The sequence below is a fragment of the Pelmatolapia mariae genome, linkage group LG17 (assembly GCF_036321145.2).
Source record: "Pelmatolapia mariae isolate MD_Pm_ZW linkage group LG17, Pm_UMD_F_2, whole genome shotgun sequence".
Lineage (NCBI taxonomy): Eukaryota > Metazoa > Chordata > Actinopteri > Cichliformes > Cichlidae > Pelmatolapia > Pelmatolapia mariae.
Genome location: NC_086242.1, coordinates 39,826,779 through 39,846,360, shown reverse-complemented (window position 1 = coordinate 39,846,360; position 19,582 = coordinate 39,826,779). Strand labels below are relative to the sequence as shown.

Sequence of the window (19,582 nt, the reverse complement as noted above, 5' to 3'; positions counted from 1 at the left end):
TAGGCGATTTCATTTTTTGGACAATATTTCCCCTGCTTTTGAAAACACTCGCTCACAGGGCTCAGATGAGGCAGGGGTACACAGGTATGTCAGTGCAAACTTATACATGTGAGGATAGACATATTTTTGTCTCTCCCAGTATTTAAGGGGGTCCTCCAGCCTTCCAATATTTGGCTCCATCATGTACCGTTGGACCTCAATATTCGCGTCTGCTGTCACATTTTGTGTCTGTGCCTGCCTGACACTTTCATCCAGGCGACGCCACAGGTTGTTACCTAAACAATAAGGAGAGTTTTATGTGATACTAATAATTCAATTTTCAATTCAATGTTATTTATACAGCGCCAAATCACAGCAACAGTCGCCTCAAGGCGCTTTATATTGTACAGTAGATCGTACAATAATAGATACAGAGGAAAACCCAACAATCAGTTTATATAAATGCAACTCAAATGCAATAACAATAGTACCGTGGGAAACAGCCTCAACAGTTTGTGACGTTGATGGCTGTGGTGGTGGTGCGGAGGAAGAGGAGGTGGTGGAGGCCCTCATTATGGAAGCACATTCTGCTTTCAGTCGTTTTTCTGCTTCGCTCGCTCTTGCAGGGCTGAGAAACCAGAGTTTTCTGAACCTTGGGTCCAGCAGTGTCGCAAGGAACATAATGCTCATGGTTTGTATTTTATCCAGCTTCTCTCTCAATAGCATCCTCAGCTTCTGAGCCAGAGAAGACCCAAAGGATGGTGATTTTTCCATTTGTTCATTGAGGCAATGATCCAGCATAGTGAGCAAAGGTATGACCTTTGACCCAGACACCCAATTTTTCCTGAGAGAGCTCAGTGGTTGCATCGTTAAATGGTGCTAGGACAACCAGACACTCTGAAATTATACCAAATTCCTCAGATGAAACAGGTGGGATGTCTGTTGTGAGACTTGCCAAAGCAGCACCCACTGCCTCCCATTGCTCGAACAGTCTTTGCAGCATATTATAAGTGCTGTTCCAGCGGGTTTCCACCTCCTGTATTAGTTTGAGTTGAGGCTTCCTTAGTTGTTCCTGCACCACTGAAAGCCTCTCCTTACAAAATACAATTAAAAGAGCATACATTAGATTGTCAAGGGAGCAGAACTATACACTTAAGTAGCATTAAAGAAACTGTAATTAAGCCACTTAAGAACTTGCCTTTGCAGTGGTACTGCTCCTGAAATATCCCACGATCTTCCTGGACTTGGCTCGGATGTCAGAGACCTCAGGGGTCTGGTCAAGGGCCTTCTTCACCACTAAGTTCAGGGTGTGAGCTATGCATATGGCATGTTTGAGTCGTAGCTCCCTTGCACAAGCCCCCATATTGGCAGCCCCATCTGTTACTAGGCATGTGACTTTGTCAGTAATTGCCCATTCTGTCATGAGTGAGCCTGTCACTTGTGCAATATTTTCTGCAGTGTGTGCATCAGGAAAATATTGCACTCCTAAAGCAACGGTGTTTAATGTGCTGGACTCATCAACAAAATGGCAGGTGACTGCAAGATAGGCGTCTGTGTTGATGGAGGTCCACATATCTGATGTCAGACTCACAGCTGCTGCCTTCTCAACGCTGGCCTTAGCTTTCTCCTTCATCTCCTGGTACCTGGCCTCTACCATGACTTTCAGGGCCTAAAGGAAAGAAAAAACATTTTGTTTAAAAGTGCGACGTGGCTGTGAAGCAGTGTGTAGTGTAGCTACACACTGAGGCTTTGAGCCTCAGTGTGTAGTGTAGCTACACACTGAGGCTTTGAGCCTCAGTCCTGCCTGTTCACATTTTGTTCTGTAAAAACTACATTTTCACTGCTGTTATGACCTTTTTAGTGGGGAGAACATAGCTAGGATTTAATGATTTAACAAATCTTTTAAATCCTTTGTCCTCCACAATGCTAAATGGCTGGGAGTCCTCAATCACCATGCTAACCAGGTCTTCATCTATTTGAGATTGTTCTCCTGAGGAAAGACAATAAAAACAAAGCACAAATATAAATATCACACACGTAACTTATTACAGTTGTATAATATTGTTATATCATTTAGTAACATTGCAGCATGCTATATTATCATGGCATTTGATGGCTCACCTGGTCTTGCTCCACAATCGGTGTCCCCCTTATTCTCATGCAAAGCTCTGTAGTGCCTAAGCATGGATGAGGTGTTGTTGTTATATTCCAGCTCCCTGGCACATAGCAAACACTTCACCTTGTACAAAAGTAAAGACAGCTTAACATAAATTGTATTGCACCATCAGTATTATGAAAATACATCTTCTGTAGAAATTTACATACCTTGTTGGGAGGAATAAGATCAAAAAGTTCCCACACAGGGGAGGACATCCTCCTCTTCTTAGCTGGCTCCATTCTCTCCTGACTTTCTCTCCTCACTCTCCTAAACCTCCAAACTCTCACTAACCGCAACTCTCCATCAAACACCCACATTTTGAATGAAGTCTGAGGGGTTTATATCGCTGTCATAGCTCGCGGCAAAGTTCGAACCACTTCCTGAACCAGTCGCGTGGTACAGCCAGGCAGCGAGGCTTCGGACGTCATCATTTTCAGCTCCTCCCATAAACTAAGCAAGCCTCGACACAAGCTTTGAAGCCTCGATACAGAACCTCACATCACTAGTTTCAGCACATTTCCCAAACTGTATCGATACTGTGTCGACACAGTGTTGCTGTTTTGCTCCATACTGACACCTGCTGGACCTTAAATATCATTGCAGGCAACTTGAGACTCACAACAGACACTGATTCAATGACCTAGTCATCCTTGTATACACTGTAAGGTATTGTACTTTCCATGGAATCAATTTATATCTTTTACGTTGCAAATATTGTAGACATCTTTAAAATATATTGTGAATGACATTAAGTGAAAATTAAAATGAAAGTATTGTGAATGTAATATTACCCATTTAAATGTAATTGACTCAGAGTTTATTATAAATTTCTATTCAGAAAAATATGTTTATCCAATGTTTTTGCATTCAGTCTATTGCGTTTTTTTTTTTTTTTTTTTTGACACAATTTCCCAGCTTTGGAAAACTCACAGGCATAGATGAAGCTGAGGTACAAAAACTGTAAAGCCAGGTGGAAAAGGTTCGGATGAGATGTCTTCCTATTCCCCCAGTACGTTAGAGGATCCTCTGATCTTGGAATGTTTCTCTCCGACACTCCACAATACTAACAGTCTTCATACATGCTTGATTTCAAAATAATAAAACACATATCAATTTAAAAAAATGATGATAAAGCTGTTCAGTGTCTATCTAGGCCTACCTGTTTTCATTTCGGTGTGTTTGTCTCCTCATTTGCATGTTTGGCTCTGTAATGCTTAAACACTGAGGAGGTGCTTTTGTTTGTGTAAAAAGCTCCGCAGAACAGATGCGACATTTAACCTGCATAAAATGAAATAATTTACACTGCAAGTCACATTGCTGTTTTTCCTATTCTGATAGATTACACTGAAACAAAGACAAACTATTACCTTATTTGCAGTTAAAAGATCAAAATGATCCCACACAGCAGAAACATTTCTTTTTCTTTTGGGCTCCGTTTTGTTATGGAGAAATGTGTATTTTTTTTTATCTTTGCGAGAGTAATTTCGTGGGTTTTTTTGGTGGCGACTCATTCCGTTGGCAGATGCGGATGCGGTACCTTTTAAACACAGTTTGGCACATTGGCAATGAGCGATACAGCAGCTGTATCGATCACGTGACTTTTTCTTAAAGCGACGCACGCACCGATACAGGTTTCGCTCTGTGAGCTTGATACATGCGCCGGTGCGTCAGTGTTGCTGGACCCATCACTACTTTTTACATATACAAATAATTTTGGTTACAGACAAACGGTTAAATGTGAACAACTCTAAATCAGGTTATTTTCCTGACACAGAATGGATGGCCAGTCCCCGTCTCTTCACCTTTCATGAGCAGTCACTTAAATACTGACCCAAATAAACCTAATAAAGAATCCCTGACCAAAAATTTATGTTTTTTATTACCGATTGTCAGTCAATTAATAAAAATACAAGTAAGGGTAATGGAACTCCTGGTCTCCATTACAAGTTACAAGTGCAAAGAAGCCAGGACCTAAAATAGAGGTACACCATAATTAGGAGGAGCTATTATGGGCCTATGAAGGCCCATGTTAACATAAAAAGTCCTTCCACATAAAAACCACTGAAGAGCAGAGCCTTTTAGGCCAGCATATGTTCCCAGCCGTTATAGCAGGATATCATGGTCGACCGTGTCGAAGGCTGCTGTTAGGTACAACAACAAGAGGGCAGCAAGGCTGCTAGAATCCATAGTTAAAAGAATATCATTAAACATCCTTAAATTGGTACAGTCCTGCAAGATCATTGAGGTCTGCGGATCAATTGCTCATGGCTGTCCCGAGGTCCTGATTAAAGCACGGAGGAGATCGGGCCTTTGCTGTAACTGCTCCTAAACTGTGGAATGAACTGCCCCATCGCATCAGGACGTCCCCAAAATTGGACACTTTTAAAGCCCGTCTGAAAACCCACTTTTATTCCTTGGCTTTTAAATCAGAATGAGTTTGTATTACTCTTATTTATCTTATTTCTCACTCAAATCTTCTAATTTTATGATTCTTTTTCTTAACTCTTATCATGTCTCCCTATGTGTTTATTTTTTTAATTATCTTAATTGTGCAGCAATTGTGATATAATTGTGATATATAAATACATTTGACTTTGACTTTGTCATTGTCTGCATGCGTGCAAGCATGAAGACAATCTGAATAAATTACTTACCATCAAAAAGAGTCTGTTCTAAAAGGTTGTCATCATTATACATATTTATGTGATACTGTTTCAATGCTCTGATTCTTTGTCCTACCAGGTGATATTGGTTCATCCCAGTGAGGCAGTCACAGAGCTGCGCAGGATGAACATAGAGGAACCTGACAGGATCTTCTTCAAGAGCCAGTTCCGCTCAAGCTTGTTCACTAGAACGACCACGTGTAACGTATGTTTACGTCCAACTGAGCAGCCTGTGTGTAACTACACTGACCTCCATACAGGTGAGCCATGGTTCTGCTACAAGCCAACAAATCTGAGTTGTAATGCCAGGATCAGCAACTACAATGGAGGATATAAAAAAAACCTGACAACCATGGAGAAGCTTTTTCAGAGGTGAGCATTATCTGTGTTAAATTTCTGGAGTTACTAACAAATGATGTACTGTGCATAATACATTTAATTTTCTAGTTTAAAAAGACGTTCTTTCCCAGTTTTGTGAAGACGTTATATTGTGTATGCTTTCCTTCAGAGGTGTAAATATGAAAGTTTCCATTCCGGCATCAGGACCAGCCAGTGTCACCGTTTTGCCAAAACAGAAAGGTACGCTAACATCTTCATAATGAAATATTTAAAAAAAAAAATGTTGTGATATATATTATAAGCAGTTGGCAGGTCAGACATGAATAAAAAAATAAAAACTTTCACAACATTTTACTAGCATCTTCCGGATATTGGAGACCTATAGAATGTGTCAAGGTTATTTTAAGAGTAAGTGATCAGGAGATCTGGAGAACTTTATTGATACTTTATTGATAACACCAACAGCTAGGAGTGTTTTTATGTATGCATAGTTCAAGATTTGGATGAAATTAACTTACTGTAGGGGTCTGTTATCAAATTACAAAGAAACTTCTGGGAATTGGGCAGTACAATGAGCTTTACCTCATTAAAATTAGACTGATCTCTCATCTAGAAGGGCTAGAAGGGCATTTTAAAGCCCATTGTTGAACACTGGCTGTCTCTTGTTTATCTGTCATTCTGTCAGTGAGATCCCCATTGCTTCAATGACTTCAAGATCCAGGATCGTTGGAAGCCAATCAATGACTAGGAATGGGAATTGAAAATAGCAGTGATTCTGCTATAGAAACATGGACAGGGAGAAACAGAGGTGGCAACCTGACTGCTCATTAGTTTCTTACAAGTTGAAGTTCAGGTTCTGGCTGCTGGGCTGGGGTCAGAATTCACTTAGCTTTAACATCATTCTGGGTTCTTAGTTTAGAGTTTGCATGCTGATTATGCAGTTTCTACATTGTACTGCTAAAAGTAATAAAAGTAATAGCTATATCCACACTGCAGATGGTGTTGCTATTTTCCTCCTCCAACATTGCAAACTGAAATCAGCTGACGGAAGTGCAAGTGCAACTGAAACCAATAAACAGGATCGACAAGCAGAATTAGAATTCCAAGGAACTGGACTATTGGAAACCAGTTCTGTATGTGATACCAACTAATGTGTGATCACATTTGTATGAATTCATTTATATTTAAGTTATTTTACTTTAAATGTAAGTGATATTTTCATTTGAAAATGCCCTAAATTAACGAATTTCAACTAGAGACCTAGTATCTAGCCCTTGTAGTATATTTAAAATTTAAAAAGACAGTTTAACCTTGGGACCCCAGAAGGTCCCAAGGCAACAGGTGATATAGCAATATCGTATATAAATTAATTCTTTTCAACAACTTCAGACCTAACCATAGGTATAAAGTTTTTCATTATTTTCTAAATATTTTTGTTTTTATGCCCTTATTGTCATAAAGACCCCTGTTTTTTAATGAGAAAAACCCAAAATCTGCAATATTTTCCAAAAATTAGTTGCAAAATAAAATATTTGGCATGAGGTTAATACAGCTTTGAATAGGTCAAGAACTGATAACAACATTGATTTTGATGCATACTCCAAGTGAACAAAGATGAAACAACAAACTGAACAGAAGTTCAACTTGTTGTAATGTTGTAAATGACAGAAGATGTAATTTACATTTTATAACATGAACCACTTAACGTTTTCAGATGGATTTTGCAGACAGGAGCACCACATTTGCAGCAGGGGGTTAAGATCGTGCTACGCTGTTTGCACGATGCGCACTGCTTCCGCTTTTTGGAAGGCTCCTCCTTCTCCTGCACTTGGCAGTGGGCTTGTAAGACCAGGCTGGCTGCAAACAGTGTTCTAGGCAGGTGGCTTCTCTTCACCATGGTTGGGGTGATGAGGGCTCTGCCAACCTGCTCTATGAACAGACGCTGCCTGTAGTGCTTTGCTCTGTTCCAGTCTGGGTCCACAGCAGTGACGAGGACAAAAGCGTTGTAGCACTTTATCAATCATGTTAATCATGTGATAGAGCAGACACATGGGCCACCTACATGCCTGCCAATGGTAGGAGTGGGTGCCACAAACCTGCAAAAGAAAAAGAAATGATCAGATGACATGAATAGATTTATACAGCCATAGACAAGAGATTCTTTCTGCCTATGGGCATCAAACATAAGCACATTTATGTTATCAGATAACTGATGGGACTTTATCAGTTATAACAATGAGTAACAGTAAATAATTTGGCAAATAATTGATGTATAATTGTGCTTACCTGGTCCAGATGATCCACAGCCCCTTTGCACTTGTTATAGTCCAGGATGGTCTGGGGCTTTTCTTGCCAGAGTCCTGAACTTGTGGCTCATGTTGCCTAGTGCTCAGCACGAGAATATTTTTTGATTTCTTTGGCATGCAGGATACCACAGCATTGTTGCAACTGAAAGCAAAGACAGAGGACAGTACCTCTCTGTGTTGAATCATCAGCAGCTGTGGGGCAGCTCAGGTTTGTTCAACCTCAGAGTCCCCACCAGGGCCATCCTTTTATAGGAGCCAGCTTGTCCCCCCTGCAGCGACCTGGGCGGGAAAGACAATCGTCAAATCTTAGGGCCAGATTAATTTGCAGGAATCTTTTTTGTGACATTGTGACAGGAAAAACAACACATCCTTTCACCTATTCCACAGGCTCTTTGTAGCTTCATGTTGCTGCAGGTTAGTAAAATGCAGGATTAGCTGTAGCTAATCATTATCAGCTAATTAGCTGATAATGTCCTCCACAAAACAAAGATCAAAAGTGCTCACAGGGCTGCTCATCCTAGCAATTGCATAATGGGTTGGTCCTGGGGTTAAAATGAGAGGAAGAAAAAATGGCAGGGCCTCTTCATGCTTCATAATAGCACTGCTAGTGCTATCTTTTTTGCTTTCGGAAGAATGCAAAACTGCAGCAACAGCCTCCTCTAAATTGAGTGTGCGCTTCATGGTGTCTGTGCAGAAATGACCAGTAAGACCAGGCTGCAAACTATTCTCACAGACTTCAAAGGTGCACCTGCATAAACTTGCTATACCATGCATCCAATAAGAGAGGGGAGGCTCTTTTGATCAAGAAAAAACATAAACACAGCCCTTTTGGCCTTTGATAATCACGCGCACGCACACACACACACACACACACACACAATATATATATATTCTCAATCACATTCACACCTAATATCAATCCCAGCACATCAAGACTAATGTGGTGGTTAGCTGTTTTATTGTCATGCATTTTGCAAGGTAAGATAACCAGGTCCTACATTCAAGACAAGGCCTCCACTGAAAATGTCTAAGGTGGAGCTCTGCCTATATCTGGTGATGAGAGTGCTCATTTCATCCAAAACCTATTTTTCTTTTATTCTGAAGACAGAGGCTTAGATCCATTAGGTATTCATGGGAAAAGTGTTATAACATGTCAGGATTACAGTATATCTGAAATATATGATTATAATGGGACTCAATTGGCACAAAAAAGGTATGAGGGCAAACAGTGTTGGCATATATGCCAATCTCCTTTTTTTATACGCTACACCATAGAGGGATCATTGAATTTTAAAAATAATCCTAAAAAACACATCCTGGCCAAGTTTAAGACGAGTAGTCTTTAAAATGACTGATAGATTGAGAATTAAAAAATCAAAAAATGAGCAAAATCCTCATTTAGGGTAACAGGGTACTAGGAGGGCTAGTCAGGGACATTGTAGCTGCTGCTTGATTTTTATACCAGTAGGTGTCAGTGTGAGACCATGAGTTCGCCTGTTGTTAGCGGCCAGAAGCACACACTATTTTCTCATAATGGCGGAGTATTCAGGAACAACAAGCCACGTCTCCCTGTCTAATCATTCCTTTCCTGTTGACAGGTTAGTATTGTGTCCAAAATAGAACATAAAAGTGCATGTATATATGTATAGATAGATAGAGAGATAGATAGAGATACAGAGAGATAGATTAGTCATGTAAGGTCAGAAGCTGAAATAACAGAACACTGTTGAGTCTAGTAAATGAGTTTATTTTGTAAATGCTTGTTTACTGCTTTAGCAGCATGATATTGGTAGCATGTCAGTTTGCATCACACACTGTTAAGATATTCATTGTGTGTACTCATGTTGTACAGTATGTTTGACAGAGACGGTGTTTTGGTTGTCACCACAAGGAGGCACTGTTTGTTGTAAGGGCGCTATGCTGCGTTGTCACTGCAATACTCAACAGGTTATGGGCCCAGGGCCGACTCGAAGAGGAGTTTTTTTTTCTTATGAAGATCCGGAGCCGCAACGGATAGCGGGCTAACGGCTAAATAGCAACATGGATCAACGAGGAGCAAGCAGGCTGCCTCGACTCATGTTTGACGGAGATGAGACCAAATATGAACTTTGGGAAACTAAGGTGCTAGGATATTTGCACTTGTTGGGATTAAAAGACACTGTTCTGAAGGAATCGAACAGTGAGGCTGAAGTAGCGGCAGACGGTAAGAAGAACGCTGACGCTTACGCCGAGTTAATCCAATTTTTGGACGATAAAAGCCTCTCACTGATTATGAGAGATGCCCCCGATAATGGGAGAAGAGCATTAGAAATATTGAGGGACTACTACGCTGGAAAGGGGAAGCCCCGAATCATCAACCTGTACACCATGCTGACATCGCTTCAGAAAAAGAGGGAAGAGACTGTCACAGACTATGTCATCAGAGCAGAGGCCGCCATTACAGCACTGCGCAATGCAGGTGAGACTTTAGGTGATGGATTATTGATTGCTATGGTTTTAAAAGGACTACCTGAAAGTTTTAAACCATTTGCAATACACGTTACCCACGCTAAAGACGATATGACATTTGCTGAGTTCAAAACAAAGCTACGGAGTTTCGAAGACACCGAAAAGTCAAGCGCATCGGAGTGTAGCGACAACGTAATGAAAACAGGAGTAAGAACCGGGCGTGAGCACACGAGATCCAGCGCACAATGCAGATATAAGAGCGATGTGGACATTGTGTGTTTCAAGTGTGGACTAAAAGGCCACCGAGCAAAAGTGTGCAGACGGAGGACGTGGTGTAGGCATTGCAAAAGCAACACATACAGTGATACCACATGTAGACATAAAGACAAACAAGATGGCGCGCGGAAGGTCGCAGATGAGAGCGGCAACGGATCCAAAGCAGAAACGCCGGATTATGCCTTCAGGATTAAGGGCGCAGACATCAAAGTCCAGCAGTCAGCATACAGCATTGAGGAGAAAGACCTGTTGGTCGACACTGGGGCTACCTCACACATCATTAATGACATCGCCAAGTTCAAGAGCTTCGACAACGCGAAGTCACACAGCGTGGAACTGGCAGACGGTACCCAGTGCAGAGGCATCGCCCAACAGAGGGGGGACGCAGAGGTGTTCCTGATTGACAATACAGGCCAGCGACGCAAAGCAACGCTGAAAGATGCACTGTTTATTCCATCATACCCCCAGAACATATTCTCCGTAAAATCAGCCACTGCATTAGGAGCAACAGTCACCTTTAAACAAGGGCAGGACATGTTGACCCACAAAGACGGTACTAACTTTAACATTCATGTGTATAGCAAGTTGTACTATTTGCAGACTGCAGTTGAGGGTAATGATGAGTGTAACACCTGTCATGACATACAGGCATGGCATGAGATATTAGGTCATTGCAACTATGAAGATGTAGTAAGATTGCAGGGTGTGGTTAACGGTATGCAGATTAAGGGGAGAACTGATAGACCTGACCAGGAATGTGAAGTGTGTATCCAGGGAAAGTTTGCACAAACCCGAAACAGAGATCCTGATACAAGAGCAGAGGCTCCTTTACAAATGGTACACACAGATTTAGCAGGTCCGATAGCCACTGAATCTATTGATGGGTACAAATATGTGCAGTCATTCACTGATGATTATTCAAACTCAGTGTTCGTATATTTCCTGAAGACGAAAACTGATACAGTGCAGGCAACAGAGAAATTTCTAGCGGATGTTGCACCATGTAAAATGCATTAGATCAGACAATGGGACAGAGTTCACATGCAGAGATTTCCAAATCCTGTTAAGAAAAAATGGCATTAAGCATGAGACATCAGCCCCGTACTCACCCCATCAGAACGGTACAGCCGAGAGGGGGTGGCGTACTCTTTTCGAGATGGGCAAGTGCATGCTAATTGAGAGTCAGCTACCGAAATGCCTATGGAACTATGCCATTCAAACTGCTGCTGTAACACGGAACAGGTGCTTTAATAAGCGAACAGGGAAAACGCCCTACCAAATGCTGACAGGTAAAAAGCCAGACTTGTCAAGGATGCAGAAATTTGGGTCTGTGTGCTATGCATACAAACAGGACAAGGGGAAACTTGATTCAAAATGTGACCAAGGTTTCTTTGTAGGTTATGATAAGAACAGTCCCGCCTACTTAGTTTACCACCCCGAAACAGAGAAAGTTCAGAAACATAGACTTGTTAAGTTTGTGAGCAAAGTAAATGTAGAAAGACAAACGCAGACAGATGAGGGAGAACTAAATGATGACTGTAGCAGAGTAAGACAGCCTATGGCTAACAGACCTTCAGAGAAAGGTGACAAGGACAATGAGGAGGTTTCAGAACCTATTGTGACGGACAAAAGTCCACAAAGTGGTATATCTGATGAGCGTGAACGAAAAGGCTCAAGTGTGGCAAGTGATGGATCTGTCAACAAAAGGTATCCTATTAGGGAGAGAAGAAAACCGGGACATTTAAATGACTTTGTAGCTGCCAACAGTGGCAGCGATGAGATCCACACTACCATAGACTACTGCTACAGGGCAGTGTGTGGTGTCCCAAACACATTTAAGGAAGCCATAGAATCAGCTAACTCAAAGAACTGGATCAAAGCCATGGATGAAGAAATTCACTCGTTACGGGAAAATGACACTTTCACCCTAACCACCTTGCCAAAGGGTAAGAAAACAGTGGGGGGGAAGTGGGTTTATTCTGTTAAGAGTGACATTGAGGGAAACGACAAATACAAGGCAAGGTTCGTAGCCAAGGGTTACAGCCAACAGCTGGGGATAGATTATGGAGAGACATTCTCACCAACAGCCAACTTAACCAGCATAAGAGTTTTGTTACAGAAAGCAGCACAGGAGAACCTGTTACTTCATCAAATGGATGTGAAGACAGCGTATTTACACGCTCCCATTGATTATGAAATCTACATTGATCAGCCAGAAGGTTATGAAGAGGGAGAAGGGTTAGTCTGTAGATTACAAAAATCCTTGTATGGGTTAAAACAATCTGGTCGTAACCGGAATAAGATCTTGCATGAATACCTAACAGTGAACAGTTTCAGGCAAAACCCAGCAGACCACTGTGTTTATACCAAAGAGACAAAACATGGCATGGTGATTATGATCATCTGGGTGGACGACCTGATAATTGCTGCTGGCAATGAAAAGGTAATGAAGGATGTGAAAGAAATGCTTTCAGTCAAATTTAAGATGAAAGACTTGGGCAGACTTAAGCATTTTCTGGGTATTGATTTCACTCAGTCTGATGGATGTGTAACAATGTCACAAGAAACATATGTCAACAAGATACTGATGAGGTTTAACATGCAGAACTGTAAACCCAGAGAAACTCCCTGTGATCACAAGTTGTGTTACACAGAAGGTGCTACTACGATGAGAGATGTGAGGATGTATAGAGAGGCTGTAGGCAGCCTTATATACCTCGCATCAGGTACCCGTCCTGACCTGAGTTTTGTGGTAAGCAAGTTATCACAACATTTCCATGAGCCTACAGAAGAACAGTGGGGAACTGTGAAACGTGTGTTGAGATATCTCAAAGGGTCCAAAGACAAGAAGTTGTGTTTTAGGAGAAACACAGATGAAAATTTGGGTCTAGTGGCCTACAGTGATGCTGACTGGGCAGGTGACACCGCCGACAGACGCAGCACTACTGGTTACTGTGTACATCTATGTAACAACAGTTCTTTAGTTTCATGGAAGACCAAGAAACAGCCCACTGTGGCGCTCTCTACCTGTGAAACAGAGTATATGGCTCTGGCTTCCACTATGCAAGAGTGTATATATTTAGAACAGCTTTTGAAAGGTATAGACGACTACAAATACACTCAAACAATAGTGTACGAGGACAACCAGGAAACAATTACCCTGGCTAAAAACCCTGTGAGCCGACAGAGGTGCAAACATGTGGACATTAAATATCATTTTGTAAGGTCCATTGTAAATGAAGGGAAAATGTGTCTGTTATATTGCACTACTGAAGAAATGGTTGCAGATGTTATGACCAAACCTGTTTCTAAGCCAAAACTTGCAAAGTTTGCTGACGTTATGTTTGGTACTTAAAAGGAAAAAAAAGAGAGAGAAAAAGAAAAAGGAAGTGTGGTAGAGTGTACAATTGTTTATTGTACAACTTTTCTTTAGATTCCAGCAACCTGAGTACAAGAGGGGGTGTTAAGATATTCATTGTATGTACTCATGTTGTACAGTATGTTTGACAGAGACGGTGTTTTGGTTGTCACCACAAGGAGGCACTGTTTGTTGTAAGGGCGCTATGCTGCGTTGTCACGCCCCAAAAATAAGAAGTGTACCCCCAACAAAATGGCACCCAGGAGAAAGGTTTTGCCGCGGGTTCAATAAAGTTCCCAAATTGTTAAGGACATTTTTGCCTCCGTCATTTTCTCCTTCGAGTTGATCGCTGTCGATGCTGCAATACTCAACACACACCTTCAACGTTTTGTAATGTTGCCGAATGGCTCCACCTTTATCGTGTATTGTTATACTTGCTTGTTTTTTGCCATAAAGTGTTTACTCAAATTCAGTGCACATATCAAGATGGTGATGATTATGCCATTCTTTATGTGAGATATGTTTGGAAAAAGTAAACAAAGAGTTGTATACTAAAAGGTGAAAAAAATAGTGCATGAGTATGAAGTGGAATAAATAATGGCGGAGCATTCAGGAATGACAAGCCACGTCTCCCTGTCTAGCCCTGTACCTGCAACATGTACAAGAGAAAGTTCTCAGTTCCCATCCCTATTTATGAATGCTATTGTTCCATTGTGTGTGTTTTGTTTTATTTTCTATCCAGGTATGCGTTGACTGCACTGGCAGTGTTTGGGGTAATTGCTATGGTGAAAAAGGAAATTGTTGGCAATCAGATGCTTCCCAGATGGTATTGCATTGTGGTTTAAAATCTGATTATGTTTTTTTGTGTTTTTGTGTTTCCCTATCATAAAAATAGTTCCTTGATGATAAGTCTTCCATTAGGACTATTTTGATGAGGCTTTAGCAAACAGTAGATTGATCAACTGAAGGGCCAGATGCAATCTCAGTTTCTGGGTCTGGGTCCTTTGCTGGATGTTTTTCCCTGTTTCTTAAGGACAGCTAGCTATAGATATTTTATTGATTATTTTCAGGCCTGCCACTTTCTTTGCACACTATGCTGAGATTTGTTAAGTTGAAGCTCAAAGGTCTTTAGAAAACAACGTACTGGTACAAACATACTATTTTATGCTTGTCAATTTGTGCTATGACTGTCATTTCATCCATCCATCTTCTTCTGCTTATCTGGCACCTTGTCGTGGGGGCAGCAGCCTAAGCAGAGAAGCCCAGACCGCTCTCTCTCCCCAACCACCTCCTCTAGCTTGTCCGAGGGAACACCAAGGCGTTCCCAGGCCAGCCGAGAGATATAATCTCTCCAGCATGTCCTGGGTCTGCCCCGGGGCCTCCTCCGGGTGGGACATGCCTGGAATACCTCACCCAGGAGGCGCCCAGGAGGGATCCTTCTACCCAAACCACCTCAACTGGCTCCTTTCGATGTGGAGGAGCAGCGGCTACTCCACATCTACTCTGAGCCCCTCACGAGTGGCCGAACTTCTCACCCTGTCCTATCTCTAAGGGAAAGCAAGCCACCCTTTGAAGGAAGTCCTTTTCCGCTGCTTTTATCCACGATCTCGTTCTTGCGGTCACTACCCACAGCTCATGACCACAGGTGAGGGTAGGGACGTAGATCGACCGGTAAATTGAGAGCTTCGCTTTTACCCTCAGTCTCTCTTCACCACAACGGACTGGTGCAGCGTCCACATCACTGCAGCCGCAGCACCAATCTCTCTGTCGATCTCTGGCTCCCTTCTCCCAGCACTAAGGAAAAAGACCCCAAGATACTTAAACTCCTCCACTTGGGGCAGGAACTCATCCCCAACCCAGTGTGGGCACTGTCATGGATTTAATATATATTCTTAGTGCTTATTTGCTGATTACATTGTTTTATGTATGCTTTTATAAACTAGACCCAGACGAGACAAGAACTAGGTTAAGGGTGACACGTTGCCCTGGCAACAGACTTTAGAAAGAGGAAGTTAGTGCAAAGCTGCACCGGAAATTTGACACAAAGAAAAGAGGAACTGAGTAAACGGTGTGTGTGACGTGCTGCAGAAATATAACCAGACTGGCTGCTAACACATTCAGACTTGAGCTGGTGTCTCTGTGCTCAGTCTCCATTTTCCGGAAAATGTAAAATTAAAGATAATTTTTTGAGTTAGACCACTTTGAGCCGTGTCTTTCTTCACCATTAAAAGAATACAAAGAACTGAATTTAATAGCACACCAACCTTTTCCGACTGAGAACCATGGCCTCAGATTTGGAGGTGCTGATCCTCATTCCCGCCGCTTCACACTCGGCTGCAAACCGTTCCAGTGCGAGCTGGAGGCCATAAGCCAATGAGGCCAATAGAACCACATCATCTGCGATGAGATTCTGAGTCCACCTAAGTAAAAGTCCTCCACCTCCCAAAGGACACCCCGAGTCGAATGCCATGTCCAAGTCCACAAAACATATGTAGACTGGTAGGGCAAACTCCCATGCACCCTCAAGTATCCTCGCGAGGATAAAGAGCTGATCCGGTGTCCACGACCAGGACGAAAACTGCATTGTTCCTCCTGTATCCGAGGTTTGACTAACAGACAGACTCTCCTTTCCAGCACCCTGGCATAGATTTTCCCAGGGAGGCCAAGGAGTGTGATCCCCTCGTAGTTGGAACACGCCCTCCGGTCCCCCTTTCTAAAAATGGGGACGACCAACCCAGTCTGCCAGTCCAGTGGTACCACCCCTGAATTCCGGGCAACATTGTAGAGGCATGTCGGCCAGGACAGCCCTACAACATCCAGGGCCTTCACCAACTTAGAGCGGACCTTATTAACAGCAAGGGGTGCTGCCACCAAGGAGTTGTTTAACTGCTTCAGTGACCTCGCCGCCAGAGATTGGCAGGTCATTCCCTTCATCCCAAGACTCTGTTTCCTCCACAAAGATGTGAAAGTGGGATTAAGCAGGTCCTCGAAGTATTCCTTTCACCGCCCGACAATTTTCTCAGTCGAAGTCAGCAGCGCTCCACTGGCACTATACACAGTACAGGTAGAGCACTGCTTTCCCCTCCTGAGTCACCTGACGGTTTGCGAAAATCTCTTTGAGGGAGTCCAAAAGTCTTTTTCCATGTCCTCTTCGAACTCCTCCCACACCCAAGTTTTTGCCTCAGCCACTGCCTGAGGTGCATTCTGCTTGGCATGTCGGTACCTATCAGCTGCCTCCAAAGTCCAACAGGCTAACCAAACCTGATAGGACTCCTTCTTCAGCCCGGTGGCTCCATTCACCTCTGGTGTCCATCATTTGGTTAAGGGGTTACCACTACAACAGGCACTAACCACCTTGTGGCCGGAGCTCAGTGCAGCAGGTTCAGCAATGGAGGTGCTGAACATGGTCTATGCAGACTTAATGTCCCCAGTCTCCCTTGGAATGCTGTTGAAGCTCTGCCAGAGGTATCCATTGAAGATCTCATGGACTGGGGCCTCTACTAGGCGTTCCCAGCACACCCTCACTATAGTGAGGGTTACCCGAGAGTCCAGAACATATGGCCACAGGTCTGGTGATATGATTACAAAATCCATCATCGACCTGCGGCCTAGAGCGTCCTGGTGCCACGTGCACTTATGGGCACTTTTATGTTCCAACATGGTGTTCGTTATGGCCTGAGACAGAGTCCAGCCCCTCTCCAGAAGACTGATTCCAGAACCCAAGCGGTGCGTTGAGTTGAGCTCGACTATATCTAGCCGGTACCTCTCAACCTCACACACTAACTCAGGCTCCTTCCCCACCAGAGAGGTGACATGCCATGTCCCAATTGCCAGTCTTGGTAGCCGGGGATCAGTCCGCCGAGGCCTCCGCTCCTGGCTGCCGCCCGGCACACAGTGCACACGACCCCTACAGTGCCTCCAGTGGGTTGTGGGCCTGCAGGAGGATGGGCCCATGTCCTGGCTCCTGGATTTGAACCAGTACCTATTCATTCAGTAGATAATCTTCTGTAATTTTTACTTGTGTCTCAAAAAGTTTTTTAAAAATGCTCCAGTGATGATCAGAGTTTGATGCCAAAGAGTGTTATTCAGTAAACCACTCTTACAAGCAAAAGACCAATTTTCAAGCAAATTTGACCAAATTTAAATCATGTTAACGATTATTGTGGCCTGGTTACAAGAACTTTTGATCACATCACACCTGCCATACAACAGCTGAACTGGTGCAATGCTGTGTCAGGCTTTCCAAGTGTAAAGCTTCTTTGTTAAGCTTTTTTCAGCTTTTGAAATACATTCATGCATTTGATAAGTTTAACTTAAACACAACAAAATTATTATCCCCTGCTGATTCGTGCTGTAGGTTTTAATTGTTCAACTTAATTGTACATGTAATGTTCTGCAAATCACTAGTTAAGTACATTTATATTGATCTGTTGGAGAATGTAAACAGTAGATGTCAAAACCCATTTATTTGAGTAAGAGTAGAACACTCCATTGACCAGATGTTTTATGAAATCAAAATTAGAAAAATTAAGCAATACATTTTTAAGAATTTGACTTGGGTTTGATTGCTACAGACAGATTAAAGAAAGGTTTTGTTTTGGTATTTCATTTTAAGTTAAAAACACACACAATTATTTGTTTTCCTGCTTACCAGGTCAGTCAGAGGTGAGCAGCAGCAGTGGGGAGTCTGAACCCTCTGGCTATTACTACCAGGGTGTGTGGCGAGCACTAGATGGCACCACAGTTCATCAGTTCAACACTTCCTCAGCCATCACTCAGTGTCTGAAAGGAAAGGTGGTCCATATGTATGGAGACTCCACAATGAGGCAGTGGTTTGAGTACCTTAATGCATCACTACCAGGTAGCTTCTCTGCAAACCCTTCTGTAGACCAACATTATGTTATTCACCCTATTTTATTTATGTAGCTTAACGTATTCCTTTTGGAATTCTTTTAGATCTAAAGGAGTTTAACCTGCATAGCCCCAAGTCTATCGGACCTTTAATGGCGCTGGACTATGCAAACAATATCTTTGTGACGCACCGCGCCCACGGTCCTCCTCTGCGTACTGTCAATGTCCCATCCGTGGAGCTGCACTATATTGCCAATGAGTTGGACAATGTGGTTGGAGGTAGTAACACTGTAGTAGTTTTTGGCATTTGGGCACACTTTGACAATTTCCCTATTGAGTTCTACATCCGCCGACTGATGTCCATCCGCAGGGCAGTGGTAAGGCTACTGTCCAGGGCTCCAGGCACTGTGGTTGTCATTCGGACTGGAAATCCCAAATCTTTTACACCCTCTGGTGCATTTGTCAACAGCGACTGGTACACTTTTCAGCGGCTAAAGGTACTCAAGGCTGTGTTCAAAGGCTTCAATGTCCATCTGGTCGATGCCTGGGAGATGGTTCTGGCCCACCACCTGCCACACAACATGCACCCTCAACCTCCAATTATCAAGAACATGATTAATGTTCTTTTATCCTACATCTGTCCTCAAAAGGTTGAATAGGGGCAGATTATGGAGGCACATAATCTTAATAACTTTCGTGTTATTACGACAATAATACATTTGAAACGGGGGGGGGGGGGGGGGTGCAAATGTTCCAATGTGTTCTTAAGAGAGGAAGCACCTGACAAATTATGCTGTCTCTTTTTTTTTTTTTTTTTTTTTTTTTTTTTTTTTAACCTGTCCCGTTTGGTTCTTTTGCCATCAGAATTATTGTCTAAAGGCGAAGAAAGATGCCCAACGGATTTACTTTACCAAATGGACCATCCCAGCCTTGCCGTAATGGTCCATTTGATTCAACTTTTTATTGTTTATTTTATTTTCACTTGCTGAATACGGGACAGACTTGACTGGAGGAGAGAATGTGGAGAAAGAAAGAGGGAAAGAAAAAAACCTGAGAAGAGGGACGGGGAAAAAGGGCAAAAAACAAAAACCAACAGAATAAGCAGACAAAAAATACATATATCGATCACCTGGATCACCTGTTGAGAAAGAAAAAAGAAAGCAAGCAGAAGAAAACGAGAGTAATAAACAAGATCACAATGATA

At 42.6% G+C, this 19,582-nt stretch overlaps 1 protein-coding gene across 1 annotated transcript in view; it reads left to right on the top strand.

Annotated features, from left to right (window-relative positions):
• Window positions 1-19,037, top strand: part of LOC134646735 (NXPE family member 3-like) — a 35,310-nt gene extending 16,273 nt beyond the window's left edge. Inside the window, exons 4-7 of the mRNA XM_065469470.1 lie at window positions 4,880-5,172; window positions 5,309-5,379; window positions 18,182-18,388; window positions 18,484-19,037. Coding sequence (XP_065325542.1) covers window positions 4,880-5,172; window positions 5,309-5,379; window positions 18,182-18,388; window positions 18,484-19,037 — 1,125 coding nt within the window. The remainder of the gene's footprint in view (window positions 1-4,879; window positions 5,173-5,308; window positions 5,380-18,181; window positions 18,389-18,483) is intronic.
• Window positions 19,038-19,582: the final 545 nt, after the last annotated feature.